This window comes from Aotus nancymaae, unplaced genomic scaffold (assembly GCF_030222135.1).
Source record: "Aotus nancymaae isolate 86718 unplaced genomic scaffold, 86718_ANA_hifiasm-v0.15.2.pri h1tg000014l, whole genome shotgun sequence".
Lineage (NCBI taxonomy): Eukaryota > Metazoa > Chordata > Mammalia > Primates > Aotidae > Aotus > Aotus nancymaae.
In genome coordinates this window covers 82,947,347-82,971,087 of record NW_026988425.1, presented here as the reverse complement: position 1 = coordinate 82,971,087, position 23,741 = coordinate 82,947,347, and the positions used below count along the sequence as shown (strand labels likewise).

The 23,741-nt window shown below is 37.8% G+C and overlaps 1 protein-coding gene across 1 annotated transcript in view; it reads right to left on the bottom strand.

Annotated features, from left to right (window-relative positions):
- The window catches only part of ADGRV1 (adhesion G protein-coupled receptor V1), a 556,842-nt gene that overhangs the window by 388,822 nt on the left and 144,279 nt on the right, over nt 1-23,741 (bottom strand). Inside the window, exons 45-50 of the mRNA XM_064376126.1 lie at nt 23,193-23,317; nt 19,980-20,137; nt 19,737-19,883; nt 19,314-19,421; nt 16,047-16,311; nt 15,218-15,340 (exon numbers count right to left, since the gene is read on the bottom strand). Of these exons, the coding sequence (XP_064232196.1) occupies nt 15,218-15,340; nt 16,047-16,311; nt 19,314-19,421; nt 19,737-19,883; nt 19,980-20,137; nt 23,193-23,317 (926 nt within the window). The remainder of the gene's footprint in view (nt 1-15,217; nt 15,341-16,046; nt 16,312-19,313; nt 19,422-19,736; nt 19,884-19,979; nt 20,138-23,192; nt 23,318-23,741) is intronic.

The window sequence follows — 23,741 nt, the reverse complement described above, 5'->3', positions numbered from 1 at the left end:
CTTTTATGTTCATCTTAATATTTATTAGATAGCATAGGATACTTTTAAAAGTGAAACATATATATAATCACATCATGAAATGTTTCATTTTCCTTTCTAGTTACCATTCATATGAATTCATAATTGACACAATTATAAACAGTATAAATACAAAATAACTCTTAATTAACAATATTACACCATATCTTTAATATCAGTTTTCTATGTTTCTACACAGTTTTCAACTCTATAATTTCAGTGCATAGATAATAATATATAGGTATTAATATATAGGTAAACATGTTTAATAATTTCCCTACATTTGCTATTTGTTGTATATTTAATTTTTAAATATTTTTAATAATAAATAATAAAATTTTAAATATCCATATTTAATTTTTACATATTAAGTAGAGACAGAATTCTTCATGTTAATTATCTTCATTTGATAAATTCTTCAAGTTAGTTAATTAGGCCAAAGGATATAAACAAATTTATGATTCTTAGAGTATATTCTGCCAATGATTTTTGAAATGTTATCAGGAAACCATACTTTTGATAGTTCGAAGCAAGCCTGGGTGGGGTAGCTCACATCTGTAATCCTAGCACTTTGGGAGGCCAAAGTGGGAAGATGGCTTGAGCCCAGGAGTTTGAGACCTGGCAACATAGCGGGAGCCTGTCTCTACAAAAAATTAAAAATTAGCCAGGCATGGTGGTAAGCACATGTGGTCCCAGCTGCTTGGGGGGCTGAGGTGGCAGAAATGTTTGTACCCAGGAGGTTAAGCTTGCATGACCCATGATCATGCCACTGCACTCTACCCTAGGCAACAGGCTGAGACCTTGTCCATATCTATCTATCTATACATACCTATATATCTATATGTATATATACCTATATGTATGTGTGTGTGTGTATTTCAGTTAATAGGGTTGCTCTTAAAAAAGCAGTAAAAAATAGCTATAAGGACATAGTTATATCTACTCAAGTTAGGAAGGAAGGGGCTTACTATGTTATATGTAATACTAAATAATTTCCAGACTTAAATAAAACTGGGAGAAATGAAAAACCATAGAAAAACATGCACAAATTCCAGTACTTAGATAAACACATTGGAACATAAAGATATCAAATGAGACTGATTAGATATTAAGATAGCACCAAGAATAAGAAAGCATGAGCCTCTTCTACAGTTTCAGCCCCTAGGTTACAATGGGAAACCCTGTATCCTTACTCACACATATCAAGAACTACTGATCATGTTTACTTATAGTAATAGATTTAAGTACTATCACACTTTAGCAAATGTTGCATAAAAAGTTAAGACAGTCAAAAAAGGGGTTATCAATAAACCTGCATTTTAAATGGTCATATATTTTTCATAAGCTCTATAAAACTGGAGACAGTAAAGAACGAATTCAGGGGGATCTTAACATCCCTCATAGTAAGGGTTAAATGAGCTTATTCAATAGTCTCAACCAAGATAATCTCTGCCTGTAGTAAAATAACCTCTGCTTATGAACTTCCAACATATATCAGCAATCCAAGACCCTCCTGTAAGCTCCATGATCAGTAGTGCTTACTCTGCATGTGAATGGCAAATTTAACAACTAAACTCATTTTCTCTACCCTCAAAAGCCTGGTCCCGCCTAAGAAATCACCACCATAATAGTTAAAGCACTACCGTTCACCCACCAGTTGCAGAAATTAGGGCGCATCTTTGACAACCTCTTTCTTGCCTACCTCCATATCTAATCTATCACCAATCCCCATGGATTTTACTTGTGAGACATCACCTGAATCAATCTACTTCTCTAACCTGCATCAACTACCACTTTCCAAGATTAATCATTCAACATCTCTAAAAAACAAGCCTTCAGCTCTTTCTCAGACATCTTCTAATTTTAAGTTTTTCTTCCATGGAAGCCACACACACACATACACACACATGCTCCCTCTCTCTCTCTTTCTCATTCTCTCATTCTCTCTCTCTCTCTCTCCCTCTCTCTCTCCCTGCCCACCTCTCTATTTCCACCTCCCCACCACCTCCTCAAGAAAGGTATCCCAATACTCTTAGGAAAAAGACCATAATCCTTTAAGTCCCTATCTGATTATATCTTCAGTTAAACCCAGTATCAGTGTTCCCTGTCTGTATTTGGGCCACACTGGTCTCTTTCTAGTTCTTCCCTAAAAGCACATGCTCACCACTACCACCACCTGACCTCTCTGCACATGCTGTTCCCTTTGCCTAGATCCTGCCCCATCATCAACTCTGCCTCTTCAACTCCTACTCAACATATAATTCTCAGTTAAATGATTCTTCCTTAAGTAAGCTTTCTCGGTACCTCTCAGACCAGGGCAAGTCCTCTCATTTTGTAGTATGAAAGTATTCTATTCTTTCATAGCAGTTATCCATTTATAACTAGAAACTTATTTGTATGATTATACATAATGTCTCTCTTCCCTGCTACATATTAAACTTCTTCAGGGCAGGGTCCATATGTAGTTTTGCTTAGCCTTGTTTTCCCAGGGTCTACCAATGTGCTCAGTACATAATTGGCACTTAAAAATATCTATTAACTACTAAAGGAGAGAAGGATGAAAGGGAAGATAAGTTTATATGTCCTTGTAGTCTTTGTTATAATCATCTTCTTCTTCCATTTAAAGAATTCAGTCACCACCCAATAATCTCTGTCAAGTCATTAACCAGAATAAATATGTGATCCTCACAGTTATGGCTCCAATCTAATACTCTTAATAAAATATTTGACACATTCAAAATAAGAAAGCCCTTGAACATTATTTAATGCATAATTTCAGCTTTCAGGAAATCTATAATAAGCCATTCTAAATAATTACCTACAATCTTTTCATACTTCCTACAGCCTCAAGTCACAGAAACAAAAGAAATAAAGAGACCACACAATGGGTCCTTTAACAAGCCTCTGGCAGAATTTTTCACAAATTCTTTTAGAAAGTATGCCTATTATATATTTTTTAAATCTTTAAAGAGAATTCTATAACTTTAATTAATGGCCCATTCAGGCAGCACTCATCATCCTTAAAAACATTCATTAGGCAACTATTTTGAATAATAATAAGTGACTCAGGAGATATAGTTAGTCCACTTGAATACTTGCGGAATAAGAAAAGCGAACACAATAAAGGCAAAAAACTAAAGGACAAGTAGACAAAAACTAAACGAATATATGATTAAAGATACATAATTTACTCGATAAATCACTTGTTGAATGAATGATAAGAAAATCACTCAAGTTATGTATCTTAGGATAATAACAGATTTATGACTAGACAAAGTGTTGGCAATGCAAAGAGAAGTTATTTAAGAAAGAATGAGCACAAAAGAGAGAGGCAGAGGACGCTGGTGGCAAAGTAAAGACAGTGTGGAGGCTGGGAAGTGGCATCACAGTCCAGGTAGGAGGTGGCTGGGGCCTGGGTGAATGTGGTGTGGGCATTCCACAGGGCTGAGGAGGAAAGAGTAGAAAGAATGTGAGATACAATCTATAAAAAAATGAGAGGTTAAATAGAATGACATCAGCAAGATGGTGGAATAGGAATTCTCTAACTCCACTGTCTTCTACAGAAATCCAGTTTGCAACTATTCACAGACAAGAATGCCTTGATGAATATCCCAGTACACGGGAGTGAGGCTGAGACAACCCCTTAGACCACAGACTAAGAACAGCTACACTTGAAGGGTAAGAGGGGCAGTTTCTCTTTGACTATGTTACCCCTCCCCCAAGTCAGCACAGTTCGGCACACAGAGATTCCCAGGAACTGTTGGTTTTTACAGAGAGAAGAGAGAGTTGAGTTAGAGGCACACATTCAGTTTTCATGACATTCTGGGCCTATTCATAGGTGACACTCTCTTGTCTTGCCCCACTGGAAACACTAGCAGTATAAATAGGGCTAGACCACCCAAGGCCAGTTAGAAACAACTAACAGGGGTAGGGCTCACAGTGATGGACATGCAGATCTTGACAGTGGCTCTGCTCTGTGACCAGTGGAGGCACACCACCTGAAAGGATACCTAACAGCACTGCCCTGCATGAGGCACAGTTGACAGGCCTCCCAGGCTCAAGTCCTGGCCAGCTTCCACATCCAGCCTTCCTGCTGTCCTTAAAACTTCACCGAGCCTGGAGAGAGCGGCATGTTGATACTTATCTGCTGAGGGACCATCTAGCTTTGCCCAAGCCCAGTGATTGAGCTGCAACCCAATCAAGCCCTAGTGCATTCCTTAGTCCTTTCTCAGGCCAGAAGGCAGGGATACATTGGTGATTATTCACAGAAGCGGTATCTGAACCCACCTAGATGCAGTTACAAAACTGTGACTTAGCCAAGTCCTGGTGATCTCCTTCACACCCACTTCCAGGCCAAGAGGCAAGGGCAGGTCAGCATTATCCACAAAGTGTCATTGTTCTCTGACCCTTCCGAGACCCACTGATCATCCAAAGAGAGTATCTGATCCCACTCAGACCCAGCTGCAGAGCTGTGACTTAGCCAAGACTCAGTACTTTCCTTAACTCCACTCCAAGCTAGAACTTAGAAGCAGGTCAGTGATTATCTGAATCTAGCCCTGCCCAGATTCAGCTACGGAGCATCAATCCAACCAAACCTTGGGGCTCTCCTTAAGCCCTTGCCAGGCCAGGAGTCAAGTGCATGTATGTGAATGTCTTCTGAGGAGAGCATCTGACCCTGCTCAACTCCAGCAGCTAAACAGCTACTGTACCAAGCCTTAGTGCTCTGCTTACGGATACCCTAATATGGGAGGCAAGCCCATGTCCATGCATATCTGTGCAGCATAGCCTGTGGCCCTGCCTACCCTAAGTAGTTAAATAGCAATCTAGACTCCTCACCAAGCCTCCAAGCCAAGCAGATGGCCCTGCCCAGATACACATCCCAAACGACAGTACTGGCCAGCCAGGGAAGACAGTCTACAACACTGTCCGATCAGAGGCAATTACGAAGCCCAGCCAACAGCTCTGCCTTACTGAAGACCCCAACCACACATCTCACTGGATTTCAGGGCACAGTCAGCACTCCATTTGATCCCAGGTCACAGGTAACGGCCCAGTCCAAGTACAGAACATGACAAAGTCTACTTGTTTGGGGTCACTACCAGCTAACCCAACCAGAATCCCAAGCTTGACTAGTGAAGTTCTACCACCACCAAAGAACACTAGAAAAGCCTGAAAAGGGTGGCCGTTTCCTCACATGTGCAGACACCAACACAAAGATTTTTTAACAATCAGGGAAATATGACACCACCAAAAAAACTAATAAAGTTCCAATTATGGATCTTAAAGAAATGGAGATCTATAAATGAATTATAAAAATTTCAGAATAATTCTCTTAAAGAAGTTCAGGGGACTCCAGTTTCTTCCCGATTCTAGTTCCACATCTCTAACCACCCACACATGCTTCTATGTCATCTCAAACTAAAGACACCTATAAATACATTCATCACATTTCTCACTACACACATTTTCTCTGTCTCTTTTCCTAATTTAATACCATTCTCCTCCCAATTGCCAAGCTATAATAACTTTTGCTCCCCACATTTGAACAGGTATCAAGCGCTGCTGAATCTTCATTTCTAACTTCTTTTTCCCACAAGGATTTTCATTTCTAATTTATCTTTCCCACAAGAATCTTCATTCCTATTCTCACCCCAGCTAAGAGCCCTCCTCAACTCTTGCCCAGGCAGTTGCAAGTTACTTCATCCGGCATATTCTATACACCAAAGCTATGAGGAGTTATAAAACATGTCTTTGATCATCATTTGCTATTGAAAAGTCTTCGAGGATTTCTCTATCTCACTACTGCTGAGTGTGATCCATGGATCCCTAAGAGATGTTGAGACCCTTTTAGAGGATTTATGAGGTCAAAACTATTTTCATAATGATACGAAAATAAAGCTGTTTGCATAATAATGCTGTTTTTCTATTTCACTCTCATTATTTCATGTGTATAGAACTTAGCAGAGGATAAATGGTTGATAATACTTCAGTAGACTGAATTCAGATGCAGAATGAGAACCCAGACTCAGACAAGTACTGCTTGATCTCACTTATAGGTGGAATCTGAAACAAACAAACAAAAAGATTGAAGAATTATGCTTTCTAGGGGCCAGAAAGTGGGAAAAATAAGGGATTTTTATCAGAATACAAACTTTCAGTTATAAGATGGGTAATTTCTGTGGTTCTAATATACAGCATAATAACTATAGCTAACAGTAATGTCTTGTGTACTTGAAATTTGCTAAGAGACTAGATCTTAAGTGTTTTCATCAAAAACAGGTAAATATGTGAGGTAATGGATGGGTTAATTAGCTCAACGGAGGAAATACACATCACAACATATACATATATCAAAACATCACACTGTACATCTTAAATATATGCAATGTTTGTCAATCAAGCCTTAATAAAGTTGGAAAAAAAAAGTTAATTAAGAGAGTCAGTTGGGCACAGTGTCTCACATCTGTAATCTCAGCACTTTGAGGCAGGAGGATCTCTTGAAGCCAGGAGCTCAAGACCAGCCTGCTCAAGATAAAGAAACTTCACTTTTATATAAAAAACAATGTCTTTAATTATGTGGGCATGATGGACCATGCCTGTAGTCCTAGCTACTCAGGAGGCTGAGATGGGAGTGTGGCTTGAACTCATGTGTTCATGGCTGCAGTAAGTTATGATTACACCACTACATTACAGCCTGGAAAATGAGCAAGATGCTGTCTCTTTAAAAAATTAATTAAATACATAAATAAAAAGTAAAATCTACATACCATGTATTAAACCAGCCATTAAAGAGATTTTCAAAAATTAAAATAAAACCAATGCCACTCTTCTCATAAAAGTGGTTTAGAAAATTTTTTTAATAACATGTTATATTTACACATAATGAGTATATTGTTGTCATTTTAAATAAATGACTTTAAAATTTCTCAGTTTGAATCGCTAATACAATAAATATGAATAGATCCTAAGACCAAAATGTGTGATACCTGCTGGATGATTTGAGGCACAGGCACACCTTGGGCCTGCCATTCCAGGCCATCTTCTCTAGATTCCAGTGTTGTACCACCAACTTCAGCACCACAACATTCTGGTCAAATCCTCTGTCCCTGGCACTTTCATCTACCAATGGTACCCTCAATGCAATAAATGCTTCTGCCTTTCTACTTTGCTCATACCTTTCCCTCTGCCCAAAATATTTCCTGCCAATCCACCCAGACATAGCTCAAGCTCTCTCGTCTCTCTTACCCACTCCAATTCTACCCCTCACAGAGCAAACAGCATTTATTGGTCATTGATATGGTTGTCTCTGTGTCCCAACCCAAATCTCACGTCAAAGTGTAATTCCCAGCATTGGGGGAGGAACCTGGTGATAGGTGATTGGATCATGGAGGCAGATTTTCCCCCTTGCTGTTCTTGTGATAGTAAGGGAGTTCGCCCAAGATCTAGTTATTTAAAAGTATGCAGCACTTCCCCTTTCACTCTCTTTTTTGCTCCACCATGTAAAGAAGGTGCTTGCTTCCTCTTCACCCTTCTGCCATGATCGTAAGCTTCCTGAAGCCTCCCAAAGCATGCTTTCTGTACAGCCTGTGGACCTGTGAATCAATTAAACCTTTTTTCTTCATAAATTATCCAGTTCCAGATAGTTTTTTAAAGCAGTGTGGGAATGGGCTAATACAGTCCTATACCTTAATTAGTATCTTAATCTTTTTTCTTTCCAACCATTCATTCAGCGTTTTAAGTAGAATTCCTCAGAGCACTGCAACACTGACTTATATATAGTATAAAATGAAGAACTGTGTGCCATTTAATTCATATAGAATTGCCATATCTCATTTTAAAAGCAGGAAGGGGATCCAAGATGGCTGAATAGCAACAGCTCTGGATTGCAGTTCCCAGCGAAAATGCAGAGGGTGAGTGATTACCGCATTTCCAAATGAATTTTTACCGCCCACAGACCAAGAGATTCCTGGGCAGAAAAGTGCCATGAGCCCCCAGCATGGCTGTTTCAGCCAACTCAGCGGGTCTCTGCAAGAGAACTCACAAAAATCCAGGAGCCTTTTCAATTGGCTACTGGAACGCCTGGGAGACAGTCACCTGTGCAACTGAAAAAAAGGGGACTGAAACAGGGAGCCAGGCCAGGAGATTCCCAGGCAGAAAAGCGCCACGAGCCCCCAGCACAGCTGTTTCAGCCAGTGCAGCGGGTCTCTGCAAAAAAACTCACAAAAATCCAGGAACCTTTTCAACTGGCGACTGGAACACCTAGGAGACAGAGACGCCCACGCAACTGTAAAAAAAGGGGACTGAAACAGGGAGCCAGGTGATCTGGCTCAGCCAGTCCAACCCCCACAAAGACCAGCAATCTGAAACACTCTGGATTGAGAGTTTCACAGCAAGCACAGCTGGAACCGGGATGGTCCAGCTCTGTGGGGGAAGGGCGTCCGCCATTACTGAGGCAATCCACCACTACCGAGGCAGTTTGCCATTACCGAGGCAGTCCACCATTACTGAGGTAGCACGCCATTACTGAGGCAGCCTGCCATTACTGAGGCAGTCCGCCATTAGAGAGACAGTCCACCACTACAGAGGGAGACCGCCATTACTAAGGCAGTTCTAACTATACCCCTATAAACAAAACTGCAAGGAAGTTCACACAGCAGCTGAGCAGAGCCCACAGCAGCTCAGCAACACCTCTGCTGGCAGACTGTAACTAGGCTACCTCCTCGCTGGGCAGGGCATCTCTGAAAAAAGGCAGCAGCATGACAGAAACTTATAAATAAAGCCCCACCTTCCCAGGACAGAACACCTGGGAAAAAAAGGCAGTTACGAGCTCCGCTGCAGCAGACTTAAACGTACCTGCCCAGCAGCTCTGAACGGAACAATGGAGCTCACAGCTCAGCACTTGAGCTCCTATAAAGGACAGACTGTCTCCTCAAGCAGCTCCTCGACCCCTGTATATCCAAAGAGTCACCTAATAAAGAAGAGCTCAGGCTGACATCTGGCAGGTATCCTTCTGGGACAAAGATAGCAGAAGAAGAAACTGGCAGCAACCCTTACTGTTCTACAGCCACTGCAGGTGATCCCCAGGCAAGCAGGGTCTGGAGTGGACCTCCAGTAGTCCTACAGCAGGAGGGCCTGACTGTTAGAAGGAAAATTAAGAAACAGAAAGAAATAACTTCATCATCAAGAAACAGGACGTCCACTCAGAGACTCCATCTGAAAGTCACCAGCTACAAAGACCACAAGGAGATGGGAAGAAACCAGCGTAAAAAGGATGAAAACACCCAAAACCAGAACTACTCTCCTCCTACAAGGGATCACAACTCCTCACCAGCAAGGGAACAAGATTGGATGGAGAATGAGTCTGATGAATTAACAGAATCAGGTTTCAGAAGGTGGGTAAGAAGAAACTTCTCTGAGCTAAAAGAACGTGTTCTAAACCAATGCAAAGAAACTAAGAACCTTGAAAAAACGTTTGAAGAAATGCTAACGAGAATAAACAGCTTAGAGAGGTATATAAGTGAATTGATGGAGCTGAAAAATACAAACCGAGAACTTTGCAAAGCATACACAAGTTTCAACAGCTGAATCAATGAAGCAGAAGAGAGGATATCAGAGACTGAACATAAACTCAATGAAATAAAATGAGAAGGCAAGAGTAGAGAAAAAAGAATAAAAAGAAACAAACAAAGCCTCCAAGAAATATGGGATTACGTGAAAAGATCTAATCTACATTTGATAAGTGTACCTGAATGTGATGGAAAGAATGAATCCAAGCTGGAAAACACTCTTTAGGATATTATCCAGGAAAACTTTCCCAACCTAGCAAGACAGGCCAATATTCAAGTCCAGAAAATACAGAGAACACCACAAAGATACTGCTCAAGAAGAGCAACCCCAAGGCATATAATTGTCAGATTCACCAGGGTTGAAATGAAGGGAAAAGTGCTAAGGGTAGCCAGAGAGAAAGGTCGAGTTACCCACAAAGGGAAGCCCATCACACTCACAGCGGATCTCTTAGCAGAAACCCTACAAGCCAGAAGAGTGGGGACTAATATTCAACATCCTTAAAGAAAAGAACTTTCAGCCTAGAATTTCATATCCAGCCAAACTAAGCTTCATAAGCGAAGGAGAAATAAAATCCTTTACAAACAAGCAATTGCTCAGAGATTTCATCACCACCTGGCCTGCCTTACAAGAGCTCCTGAAAGAAGCACTAAACATAGAAAGGAACAACCAGTACCAGTCACTCCAAAAACATACCAAATGGTAAAGAGCATCAACACAATGAATAAACTGCATCAATTAACGGGCAAAACAACCAGCTAGCATCAAAATGGCAGGATCAAATTCACACATAACAATATTAACCTTAAATGTAAATGGGCTAAATGCCCCAATCAAAAGACACAGACTGGCAAATTGGATAAAAAGTCAAAAACCATCAGTGTACTATATCTAGGAAACCCATCTCACATGCAAGGATACACATAGATTCAAAATAAAGGGTTGGAGGAAGATTTACCAAGCAAATGGAGAGCAAAAAAAAGCAGGTGTTGCAGTCCTAGTCTCTGATAAAATAGACTTTAAACCAACAAAGATCAAAAGAGACAAAGAAGGGCACTACATAATGGTAAAAGGATCAATGCATCAAGAAGAGCTAACTATCCTAAATATATACACACCCAATACAGGAGAACCCAGATACATAAAGCAAGTTCTTAATGACTTACAAAGAGACTTAGACTCCCACACAATAACAGTGGGAGACTTTTAACACTCCACGACAGATCAACAAGACAGAAAATTTACAGGATATCCAGGACTTGAACTCAAGCCTGGACCAAGCAAACCTGATAGACATTTACAGAACTCTCCACCCCAAATCCACAGAATATACATTCTTCTGAGCACCGCACCACACCTACTCTAAAATTGACCACCTAATTGGAAGTAAACCACTCCTCAGCAAATGCAAAAGAATGGAAATCATAACAAACAGTCTCTCAGACCACAGTGCAATCAAGTCAGAACTCAGAACTCAGAAACTAACTCAGAACCACACAACCTCATGGAAACTGAACAACTGATACTTGAATGTTGACTGGATAAACAATGAAATGAAGGCAGAAATAAAGATGTTCTTCGAAACCAACAAGAACGAAGACACAACATACCAGAATCTCTGGGACACATTTAAAGCAGTGTCTAGAGGAAAATTTATAGCAACAAATGCCCACATGAGAAGCAAGGAAAGATCTAAAATTGGCACCCTATCGTCAAAATTGAAAGAGCTAGAGGAGCAAGATCAAAAAAAACTCAAAACCTAGCAGAAGACAAGAAATAACTAAGATCAGAGCACAACTGAAGGAGATAGAGACACAAAAAAACCTTCAAAAAATCAATAAATCCAGGAGCTGGTTTTTTGAAAAGATCAACAAAATAGACAAACCACTAGCCAGATTAATAAAAAAGAAAAGAGAGGATAATCAAATAGATGCAATAAAAAATGATAAAGGGGATATCACCACAGATTCCACAGAAATACAAACCACCATCAGAGATTACTACAAACAACTCTATGCACATAAACCAGTAAACCTGGAAAAAATGGATAAATTCCTGGACACCTGCATCCTTCCAAGCTTAAACCAGGAAGAAGTCGAAAACCCAGAATAGACCAATAACAAGGGCTGAAGTTGAGGCAACAATTAATAGCCTACCAACCAAAAAAAACCCAGGTCCAGATGGGTTCACAGCCGAATTCTACCAGATGTACAAAGAGGAGCTAGTACCATTCCTTCTGAAACTATTCCAAACAATACAAAAAGAGGGAATCCTTCCCACATCATTTTATGAGACCAACATCATCCTGATACCAAAACCTGGCAGAGACTCAACAAGAAAATAAAACTTCAGGCCAATATCCATGATGAACATAGATGTAAAAATCTTCAATGAAATACTGGCAAACAGACTGCAACAGCATATCAAAAAGCTTATCCATCATGATCAAGTAGGCTTCATCACAGGGATGCAAGGCTGGTTTAACATATGCAAGTCTATAAACGTAATTCACCACATAAACAGAACCTAAGACAAAAACCAAATGATTATCTCAATATATGCAGAGGAGACCTTTGACAAAATTCAACAGTGCTTTATGCTAAAAACGCTCAATAAACTTAGGTATTGACAGAACATATCTCAAAATAATAAAAGCCATTTATGACAAACCCACAGCCAATATCATACTAAATGGGCAAAAACTGGAAGCATTCCCTTTGAAATCTGGCACTAGACAAGTCTGCCCTTTCTCACCACTCCTATTCAATATAGTATTGGAAGTTCTAGCCAGAGCAATAAGATACGAAAAAGAAATAAAGAGTATTCAATTAGGAAAGGAGGAAGTCAATTGTCTCTATTTGCACATGATTTTATATTTAGAAGACCCCATCGTCTCAGCCTAAAATCTCCTGAAACTGATAAGCAACTTCAGCAATGTCTCAGGATACAAAATCAATGTGCAAAAATCACAAGCATTCCTACATACCAATAACAGACTTAAAGAGAGCCAAACCAAGAGCAAACTGCCATTTACAGTTGCTACAAAGAGAATAAAATACCTAGGAATACAACTAACAAAGGATGTAAAGGACCTCTTCAAGGAGAACTACAAAGCAATGCTCAATGAAATAAGAGAGGACACAAACAGATGGAGAACTATTCCATGCTCATGGTTAAGAAGAATCAGTATTGTGAAAATGGCCACACTGCCCAAAGTAATTTATAGATTCGATGCTATCCACATCAAGCTACCAATGACCATCTTCACAGATCTGGAAAAAACTACCTTAAACTTCATATGGAACCAAAAGGGAGCCCACATAGCCAAGTCAATTCCAAGCAAAAAGAAGAAAGCTGGAGACACCACGTTACCTGACATCAAACTATACTACAAGGCTACATTAATCAAAACAGCATGGTACTGGTACCAAAACAGAGATATAGACCAATGGAACAGAACAGAGGCCTCAGAGGCAATGCCACACATCTACAACTATCTGATCTTTGACAAACCTCACAAAAACAAGCAATGGGGAAAGGATTCCCTGTTTAATAAATTTTAGGTTTGAGGGAAACTGGCTAGCCATGTGCAGAAATCAGAAACTGGACCCCTTCCTGACACCTTACACTAAAATTAACTCCAGATGGATTAAAGACTTAAACATAAGGCCTAACACCATAAAAACTCTAGAAGAAAACCTAGGCAAAACCATTCAGGACATAGACATAGGCAAGAATTTCATGACTAAAACACCAAAAGCATTGGCCACAAAAGCCAAAATAGACAAATGGGATCTAATTGAACTCAAGAGCTTCTGCAGAGCAAAAGAAACAATCATTACAGTGAACCGGCAATCAACAGAATGAGAAAAAATTTTTGCAGTCTACCCATCTGACAAAGGGCTAATATCCAGAATCTACAAAGAACTAAAACAGATTTACAAGAAAAAAACAAACAAGCCCATTCAAAAGTGGGCAAAGGATATGAACAGACACTTTTCCAAAGAAGACATATATGAGGCCAACAAACATATGAAAAAATGCTCATCATCACTGGTCATTAGAGAAATGCAAATCAAAACTACATTGAGATACCATCTCACGCCAGTTAGAATGGTGATCATTAAAAAATCTGGAGACAACAGATGCTGGAGAGGATGTGGAGAAATAGGAACACTTTTACACTGTTGCTTGGAGTGTAAACTAGTTCAACTATTGTGGAAGACAGTGTGGCTATTCCTCAAGGACCTATAAATAGAAATTCCATTTGACCCAGCAATCCCATTACTGGGTATCTATCCAAAGGATTATAAATCGTTCTATTATAAGGACACATGCACACAAATGTTCACTGCAGCACTGTTTACATTAGCAAAGACTTGGAACCAACCCAAACGCCCATCGATGACAGACTGGACGGGAAAAATGTGGCACATATACAGCATGGAATGCTATGTAGCCATAAAAAATGATGACATGGATGAACTTAGAAACCATCATTCTCAGCAAACTGACACAAGAACAGAAAATCAAACACCACATGTTCTCACTCATAGGCAAGGGTTGTACATGAGAACACATGGACACAGGAAAGGGAGCACCACACACTGAGGTCTGTTGGGGGGAACTAGGGGAGCGACGGTGGCGGGTGGGGAGTTGGGGAGGGATAACACAAGGAGAAATGCCACATACAGGTGATGGAGAGGAAGGCAGCAAACCACATTGCCATGTATGTACCTATGCAACAATCCTGCATGCCCTTCACATGTACCCCAAAACCTAAAATGCAATAAAATATTTTTTTTAAAAAAGCAGGACTGTGATTCATCCAGAGTCACCTATGGAGCCACTCAGGCTTTGCTCACTAGTTCTCTAGACACCTCAACAGGAAACATGATGACCTTCTGTCTGTGCCTCCTCCCTGCGCTATGAACACCCACCCCATGAACCAGCTTAATAAGCTTACCATACCAGCTGGCCTCAGCTTCATCTCCTTATTATCACTGGCCCACCCAAGGGATTCCTTGCCAACCCTAAAATAATCCTACAACCTTCAGACAGCAATAATACCTTGGGTTCTCTCCAATTGACTTTGTTTTTGAAACCACAGTGATTAAAAATATTGCTTATGTGGACTGAAGTACAGAAGACCAGGAAAGGATTTCAGAGTGTGGAGGAGGTTGGGAGAGTGAATGAGGATGGAACGGTTCTCACAGTCATTCTCTAACTTAAAAAAAATTCTTAAATGCAAATACTTGCTATTGCCATAAGCATACTTTCATACTTTAAAAATATATATTTAATGTTACTCTTCATGTTTCTCTAGGCAAAATAAATACATTAATTTTAATTTTATTCTTCACTAATATTTTTCTCCATATTTTAGTTATTCTGATTATTCTCAAGTCAATGTCCATTTTGCAAGTATTAATCTGCAGAAGGAGAACTAAAATTCAAAAGTATTTCAAAACATTCTAGGATTTCTGGAAGGAGTATTATAAAGACTTTGATGTTACATTCCTATTAAAATACCCAGTGTCTGGCAATGTGATGCTAAATCTAAATCAATGAGATTCAAATCATTCTGGCTTTCCATACTACCTTCAGAATTGGTGAGCAGTTAAAAAGTCCTTACCTATTCCTGAGGCTGGTGTGAAGGAGTGGATTCTGTTAACAGCAGCAAAATCTAGAGACTGAAAATACCTGAAGGAAGACTGTCTCATCTCCCAGATGAAAATACCAATTGAATTCTGATCTCCTACAATAATGAAATAAAAGTCAAATTTTAATGCAAAAGTTACAGAAAAATGACAAAATTACAGTAAAACTACAATAAAAATATCAGGAAACCAATTTCCTCAGAATCCATTTAGCATAATAAAAATGTAAGTTAATAGGAAGTACTTCAAAAGTCTTTTTGCATTTACTACATGTCATAAATACATGGTTAGCCATTAACCATGATATAATGTTAAAGAAAGAACAAGGACAAAATTTTTTATTTTTTAGGAACGTTGCAATTTTACCTGTGAAAGTTCTATTCAGCAGCAAAAAGCAAATTTCTATTCTGAGAATATTTTGAAAGAGTCTCATCAAAAGTTTCTGAACATTATTTATTAATACTACAAATTATTCATGGCACTTCAAGTAAATACAGGTAAAAAGTTACTTGCTTGCATCCTGGGCATAAATATTTATGTATCTTCCAACTTTACCTACCCACTTCCAATTCTGTTTTAATATGACTTTAAGGTAGTAATCAGAACACCACAAGATCAGGGGCATAATGTGTAAAATATTTCTCAAAAATCCATTTACAGCTGACAATTAATACTTATCATCTAAGAAATATTCTATGGGTTACTAAAAAATTATTATAAGAGCATTTTCATATAAAATATACCATAAGAATGCTACATGATTTCGATAACTATATATACATTACAAATACTGTATATTCTCACCTTGAAGGACATTTTTGGCAAATATTAAGTAAATATCATTCGCTGAAGACAAAGCCTCAACTTGTGTTGTCCCACTGACAGGCACTTCTTGAAAGTTAATAAACCCACTGCCAGACCATCTGAATAAAAGGGAGTTTAGCCTGGCATTAGCCTGGGAAATGGCTAAGAACACAGAGCCTCCCTTGTTGAACAAGGCCAGGGACAGCACACCTCGAACAGGGAGTTTTTGATGCAACACGAAGCTTCCTCCATTCCACCTGAAGACCTGAAGGAAATGTTGAAATACAAAACCCTTTATGACTAGGAATTTAGCACTTGTGAAAATTTAATCAATATCATATGTTTACTCTCTTGGATCCTTTTATATTTGGTTAAAAAGATACTTTCATAAATAAGAAAATACTAAAACTGATGCTCCCTCACTGCTCTCTCCCTCATCTAATCTGTGGGTGTGTCTATACACATGAGTACACACAGAGTGAATGAAAGAGAAGTTATCTGAGAAGAAATCAGTATCAACTATACATCTGGGCAGGGGTTGGTGACAGCAGGGAAAGGGAAAGCTAAAATCAAAAAAGACGCTAAATATGAAAAATTTAAAACTGAATAAGAAACATTCTAATGCTGCAATATTATTATCAACTGCTTGAGCAACAGAACACAGAAAAACACCTAAATGTTTTTGGCCCCATGGTGGCAGTCAATGCACACAAGGTTTCAGGGTAAGTGTTCATAAATGCAAAATTAAAATTCAGACCCTACCTGAAGGCAAGCTCATCAATGTCACAAAAAATTATACTTATTCAGTCAACAATTAGGAACTTTTGAGCTACAGACATTATGCTAGGAACTATGGATACAGCAGCCTTTCCCTTTATGGATCTTATTAACTATTAGGAAAAGGTAAACAGAAACATCAGCAATGGATAACTGAATTGAATAAATGTATGAGTATAAAATGAGTCAAGTACTGAAGATGACAATTAGGATGGTCTGATAGAGGATTATAACAGTATTGGGGAAATCAAGGTAGAAGGAATGACATGACAAAGTCCCTAAGTCAGAAAAGAGTTGTCATTATCTGAATAAAGATTGCAAGGAATTTGATAGTGCTGGAAGAATGATGAGAGGTAAGATCACGGAGTACCTTCCATTAGGGTGACCATATAATTTATCATCTAAACAGGGATCCTTTAAAGAGTGAAAGGGACAATATTAATAACAATACCAGAACAATAGGCATAAGCCAGTACTTTCCAAGGCAAATCAGGAAGTATAGTATCCTATGTTAAGCCAATATTAAATAATTTAGAATTTATTCTAAGTATAATTGCAAATCATTGAATAGTTTTAAATCAGGTATAACATTAGTCAGTTAATATTTTCAAAAGATGACTTCAGTTACTCAATGGAGAATGGATTTGAGGAGGTCAAGGAAGTTCAGAGAATGGCTAGGAGGATACTCTAATGGTGTGGAAGAGAAATAACGGGGACCTGGAGTAGGGAGGGGCAGAGATGAAAAGAAATGTCTTCACTTATTGACACATACAATCAAAAATAATTAACTAGATGTGAAAGAATAAAAAGGAGTAAGTGTGAGACCAGCCTGAGAAACATGGTGAAACCCCATTTCTACAAAATATAGAAAAATCAGCCAGGTATGGTGGCACATGCCTGTTGTCCCAGCTACCTGGGAGGCTGAGATAGGAGGATCACCAGGGCCCAGAAGGTCAAGGCTGTAGTGAGCTGTGATCAGGTCTCTGCACTCAAGCCTGGAGCACAGAGCCAGACCCCATCCCCCCAAAAAAAGTAGTAATCACGGAAGGAATATTCCAGGATTCTGTCTTAAGCAACTGAGTTTGTAGGGTTGCTATTTCCTGAGATGAAAGCTAACCCTGAAGTCACAGGTTTCATAGTGAAAATGAAAGGTTTAGTTGGGATATGTTAAATATTATATACCAAAAATATATTCAAGTGAACATGTCAATAGGCAGTGAGATATGCCGGCCTGGAATACAGAGAAAAGGCTACAGATATAATTTAAAAGACACTAGCCTATTGCTGATATTTAAAACCATAGGACTGATAAAAGTATCCAAGTGAGCAAAGAGAAAGAAAAAGAAATTTGAACTATAAGAAGTGAATCTTTCTGGAAAACTTCAAGACATCTAAGTTTACAAAAGGGAAGAGGAACTGGCAATGGGGACTGAGAAGGATCACTCACACTCTCACACACACACACACACACACACACACACACACACACAGAAAGAGAGAGAGATTGAGAGAGACAGAGAAGGAAAATTTGTGTAGTGTCTTAGAAAGCAAGATAAGATTTACATTTGAGGATGAGGTGACTGTCACATGCCGGTGGAATGTATAATTATTATGCAGAAAAAACACCCACTGGATTTGGTAACCCAGTTGTGAGCATGAGGAAGTAAAGATAAAGCAAGTAGATAATTCTTTCAGGATGTCTTACTATAGCAGGGAGAAAGGAAATGAAATGAAAAAATGATATTGGGGGAGGAATTTCTTTTTAAGCTGGATGAACCTAGAGTATTTCCACTGATTGTAACAATCCAATAGAGAGAGATAGGTGCCAGAGATGCAGGGAATAGCTAAACCTTATCAAGGAAAGATGGGCACCTATGTGAGAGGCATGGCTTTTTTAGAAAGGACACTTTCCCCATCGTCACAGGACCAAGGAATAAAGCTGGGTTTCAAGTGGGTTTTTGAATTTGGTGTTGGGAAAATGAATAATACCTCTTTTGGTAGCTTTCATTTCAACAAGGCAATTATCTGAAAATGGAAATGTGAAGCATGTATGAAATTTGAGGAGTGACAAAAGTTATCAAATAAGCATAACTAGGATTATAAAATCTAGTTTACTAAAGAAATGTGGGATTTCTGGGGTAATACTGAATGCCCGTGTAGCAATGCTAACCATGAATTTTCAGTGATACTCTCTGTCTGGCTGTGTGATTTTTCTCCATAATCTTTTGCAATTCAGTTAAATTCTAATTAAATGTTCATATTTACTATTACATTATCCTTGGCTCTTAAAGACAATATAATATTTTATGACTCGTGTTTAAAAATTAACTTTTAACTAACCAGTCTTTACATTCTACTTTACCACAATCAAATTATTATTTTCTTTTATACTAAACCAGCAGACTGTATCTTAGGTAAATTTCAATTATAATGTTAAAAAGAAAAGCAAAAAAAAAAAAAAAAACCCACTTCATTTAAAAAGTATCAAACCTTAGTTAATTCGGAATCATCTCTTTGACTTGCAATGATTAAATAATCTTGGCTGTCTGAAGTAAAATATCTTACTTGAGAAGTTTCCAAAATAATAATTGTTTGTACCTGCAAGGAGGATGGAGAGCAGGAATGAGAACTGAAAGGAGACTTTACCTAAGAAAGCCACTGAACACACTCACAGCACAAGTTAGGATCTGAAGTGCAAGACTTAAAAAATTCTAATCCCAAGGTATGCGTACCTAAGTGCCATTTAAAAAAGACAAAAATATCCCCGGATTTTTGCTAAAATGTATATCAACTCACAAAAAATTCTTTTTCACATTAATATAGAACATACATTATCTTCCATTTTGAACAGTCTTACAAATCTTAATTTCTTTTAAAGAAAGCAATCTATTTAAAAATGAAAATTTTTTTTACCAGGAATAATTTAAATCCAGATGTGAATGTATACACACTATTAAGAGAAGGCTTTTCTTCATTTCTTTCTTCATGAGTAATCACAAAGTAGGGAGAAAAACCAATATTAAAGGCCTCACAAGTTTTAGGATTTTCTATATTTAAATCCTAGAAAATGAGGAATAAGAATGACAGTAATTCATGATACATCTAAAATTTATCTGCACATTTTATTTTTGTACTATAAAAAATATTGATGTTTACCTCAACTGGAATAAAAATCCCTTGCCATCGGTAAACAGTAATAGATGATTTTCTTAACATTACACCATATATTAAATTTTCCAAAGTAAAGAAACACCAGCCAGAAGCTGATTCATCCAGAAAACTTTGAAATATGGAAAATACAGCATCCATTCCCCCTGAAAAACACAAATCATTATTTACTAGTTTATTATTTCTTCAAAAACTTATGTAATTTATTGTTTAAACAATGAGACCAGTGCATTTGTGACTACAAATGAAGATCCTTTCATGGTGTGTGTGTATGAGTGTGAAAAGAAAGAAAAGATAGAAGCGAGAGAACTTTAAAATAACTACAAATAATGAATTTGTACTAAAAATAAGAAATTTTTTAAATTCTCATTTAAAAACCAAGAAAATTTATTAATGCTCTGCTTTATACCTACACAAACTTTCCCATGGTATATTTAGAAATAAGTATTAAATGTGGCTATGTGGCTGGGCATGGTGGCTCACACCTGTAATCCCAGAATTTTGAGAGGCCAAGGTAGGTGAATCACTTGAGGTCAGGAGTTCAAGACCAGACTGGCCAACATGGTGAAACCCCCGTCTACTAAAAATACAAAAATCAGCTGGCGTGGTGGCATGTGCCTGTAATACTAGCTATTCGGATGGCTGAAAATTGCTTGAACCCAGGAGGCGGAGGTTGTAGTGAGCTGAGATAGTGCCACTGCACTCCAGCCTGGGTGACAGGGCCAGACCCTGGCTCAAAAACTAAATAAACAAATAACAAATGTATATTTTAAAGGAAAATATGCAGAACATGATTTTATCAACTTCTGTAAAGTTGATAAAAATGTAACTGAGAAATTTTAAAATAATAAATACCCTATATAGAAACATGCTAAATATTTGGTTTAAAAATTTACACTATTAATTTGAAATTATGCTCATCTAATTTATTATTCACTTTACATTTTATATATTTTAAGAATGTCAAGCAGACTCACGTATTTCAAATGGCTATCAAGGTTTTATCAAACTGCTACAACTGGTACATGTTTTAAAATTCCATACTCCAAAAATAAAAAGACAAAAATAAAAATCCCCTAACTAATGAAGAGTAACTATTTAAAAAATTACATATGATCTCTTAACATGGCTGCTTCCCCCCAAAACATTAAGTTCTTTTTAAATTTTGGTTAATGGTGTGAACATGATGGAGCAAGAACAAATATCAAGGTTGAAACCTAGGCTCCCTATAAATGATTGGTCATTTTTAGATTACCAGTTCAAGAGAATTTGTCAATGTCTTGCATGTAATATCCAATAGCAACTTCCTTTCCTAAAAATCCAGCATTTTAAATTCTTATGTTGCTCCCTTTTAAAGGTATACTGGAGATTTTTCATTAAGTGTCCCAAATGGTCCTGACATATGGACAAATCTTTCTCTACAATAATTCAAGAAGACCACAAACGAAGAATAAGCAATGACTGCTGACAATTAAGAATCTCCAATATATGCTCTTATAAGTACTTTCAAAAAACACATGCAAAATCCAAGCAGTAATGGAGAAATCTAAATTAGAAACCATAATCTTTCTTTTTTGGATCCCATCTCTACTTGTTTTCTAGACAACCACACCACTATTAATTATGTCCTTTTTCTTCTAAGTATTTATTTACCTTTTCCATCCAACCTCCACATGCTTGGGTCTCTCCAAACTAAATAGGCAAAAAACTTTCTGAATCCCACACCACACCACTACTACCTTCTCCAGGTCCTATCTTCCTAGACAAACTTACCGAAATGGTTGCATATACTTGAGGTCTCAATTCTTTTACCTCCACTCAAAATGGTATTCAGTGCCCATATTTCTATACAAATAGCCCTTCCTATGGTCATTAATGCCTTCTATGTTGCTAACTATAATGGTTATTTTTCAGGTTCTCATTTTACTGAACTTCTCACCAGGAGTTGACACCGTTCACTTCTTCCTCCATTTTAAAGCACTCTTCTGCTGGTGTCTGCAATCCTATTTTCTCCTGAGTTTCTTACCAGGTCCTCTAAGACTCCTTTGCTAGGCCATCATCCGATATCCTCAGCAATTGAACTTGTACCTTCTTATAGTTCAGTCTACAGGGTCCTCTTCCCTTCCCCATCTTCAGCCTTTCTTTCCAGATTATTACATCAATTTCCATGACTTCAAATACAATATATATAGCTAAAGTTACCAGGTTTCTCTCTCCTGCAGAGAGGAGCTTTTTTGAGTCTAGAGAAATTTATTCTCAAAAGTAACTCAAATTCAAAATGTGTTAAACCACATTTATTTTACTCCCCTTACCAAAATACATCTATTCTTTTTTTGGAATTCCGTATTAGTAAATAGCACGAACCTCTTTTCCCATCCAACTGCACAAGCTAGGAACCTGAGTAATCTCTGGTACTTCCTTCTCCCTCACCCTCACAGCCAATTCAACACCTAGTCTAAGTTATCATCATCTTGCCTCCCCGTATCTTCACTTCTCTTCTGTGCCAACCCATTATTTACATGGCACTATGAATAATAACTTCAAAATCCAAATATAATTATACCATACCACATTACATATGGTAACTCTGCTCCATTCTTAAACCACTCAACAGCTTTCTGTTAACACTATTAGCAAGACTGGCAAGTATAAAATACTCCTTAAGTTCTTGAATGATCTGGTCTTCTCCAGCTCTCCAAGCTCAACATTCCTCCTTATTTCTATACCTACTATCCACTCAAGTTCTTCACTTATGTGTGTTTTTTCTGCCTCAGGTTTCTGCCTTCACAGATTCCCACTCTCAACCACATGTTCTTCCAACCCAGTCCTTTGCATAATCAATCTCTACTCATCATTTAGTCTTAGTTCAAAGATCAATACCCCTTGAAAGCATTCCCCTATATTCTTTCAACACTTAGAACTTCTCCTTTGAAGCATTTATTAAAGTTTAAAGTATATATTGATTTTGACTTACTTGATTCATTTCTGTCACTCCCTAAATTCTAAGATCCATGAATTCAGTGCCATGTCTGGCATGTGACAGGCACTCAGTACATATTTATGATGCAATAAAAGAATGAGATTATCTGTTTTCCATTTTCAAAGGATCAATAACATACAATTCATGGGAAAAAATATAAATCTTATACATGCAATATTTCTTGTTTACAGAATTTTGTTTTCATAAGAAATGAAACGTACTCATGCCAAAGGCTGTTTCAGATACTGTCTCCCACTGCACACTCACAGCCAAATCAATGCCATTAGTGCGAGATACATTTAAATACACGGTCCTATTGGCTTCTTCAATGTCTATGAAGGTGGCCCTAAAAGAAATACATGGATTGTGGAAAGCAGAAAAAGTATAAATTCTACATATTTAAAATATATATCATATTGCTAGCATATACTTAATACACTTTTAAATTTATACAATCCAAGATGAGATCATAAGAAAATACTGAATATCAGTTACTTTAATAACTTCACACTATATATTCTAAAAAAGAAATAAAATTGTCATTCTTATGTTTCTTCACACATGTATCAAATACATTTTGTAGAAAAAAAAAAAGTCAGGAAATTATCAGCCTATTAATGAAACTAGATCTATTAAAATATTTTTATGATATAAAAAATAAATATTTGTCAGCTTCCAGAAGAAATTTTAAAACCACAATCATGTTAATACATGTTTGAAGAGTCATTCATTTGGGTTGAGCTGCTAAGTCTACTTTATATTATTTCTCA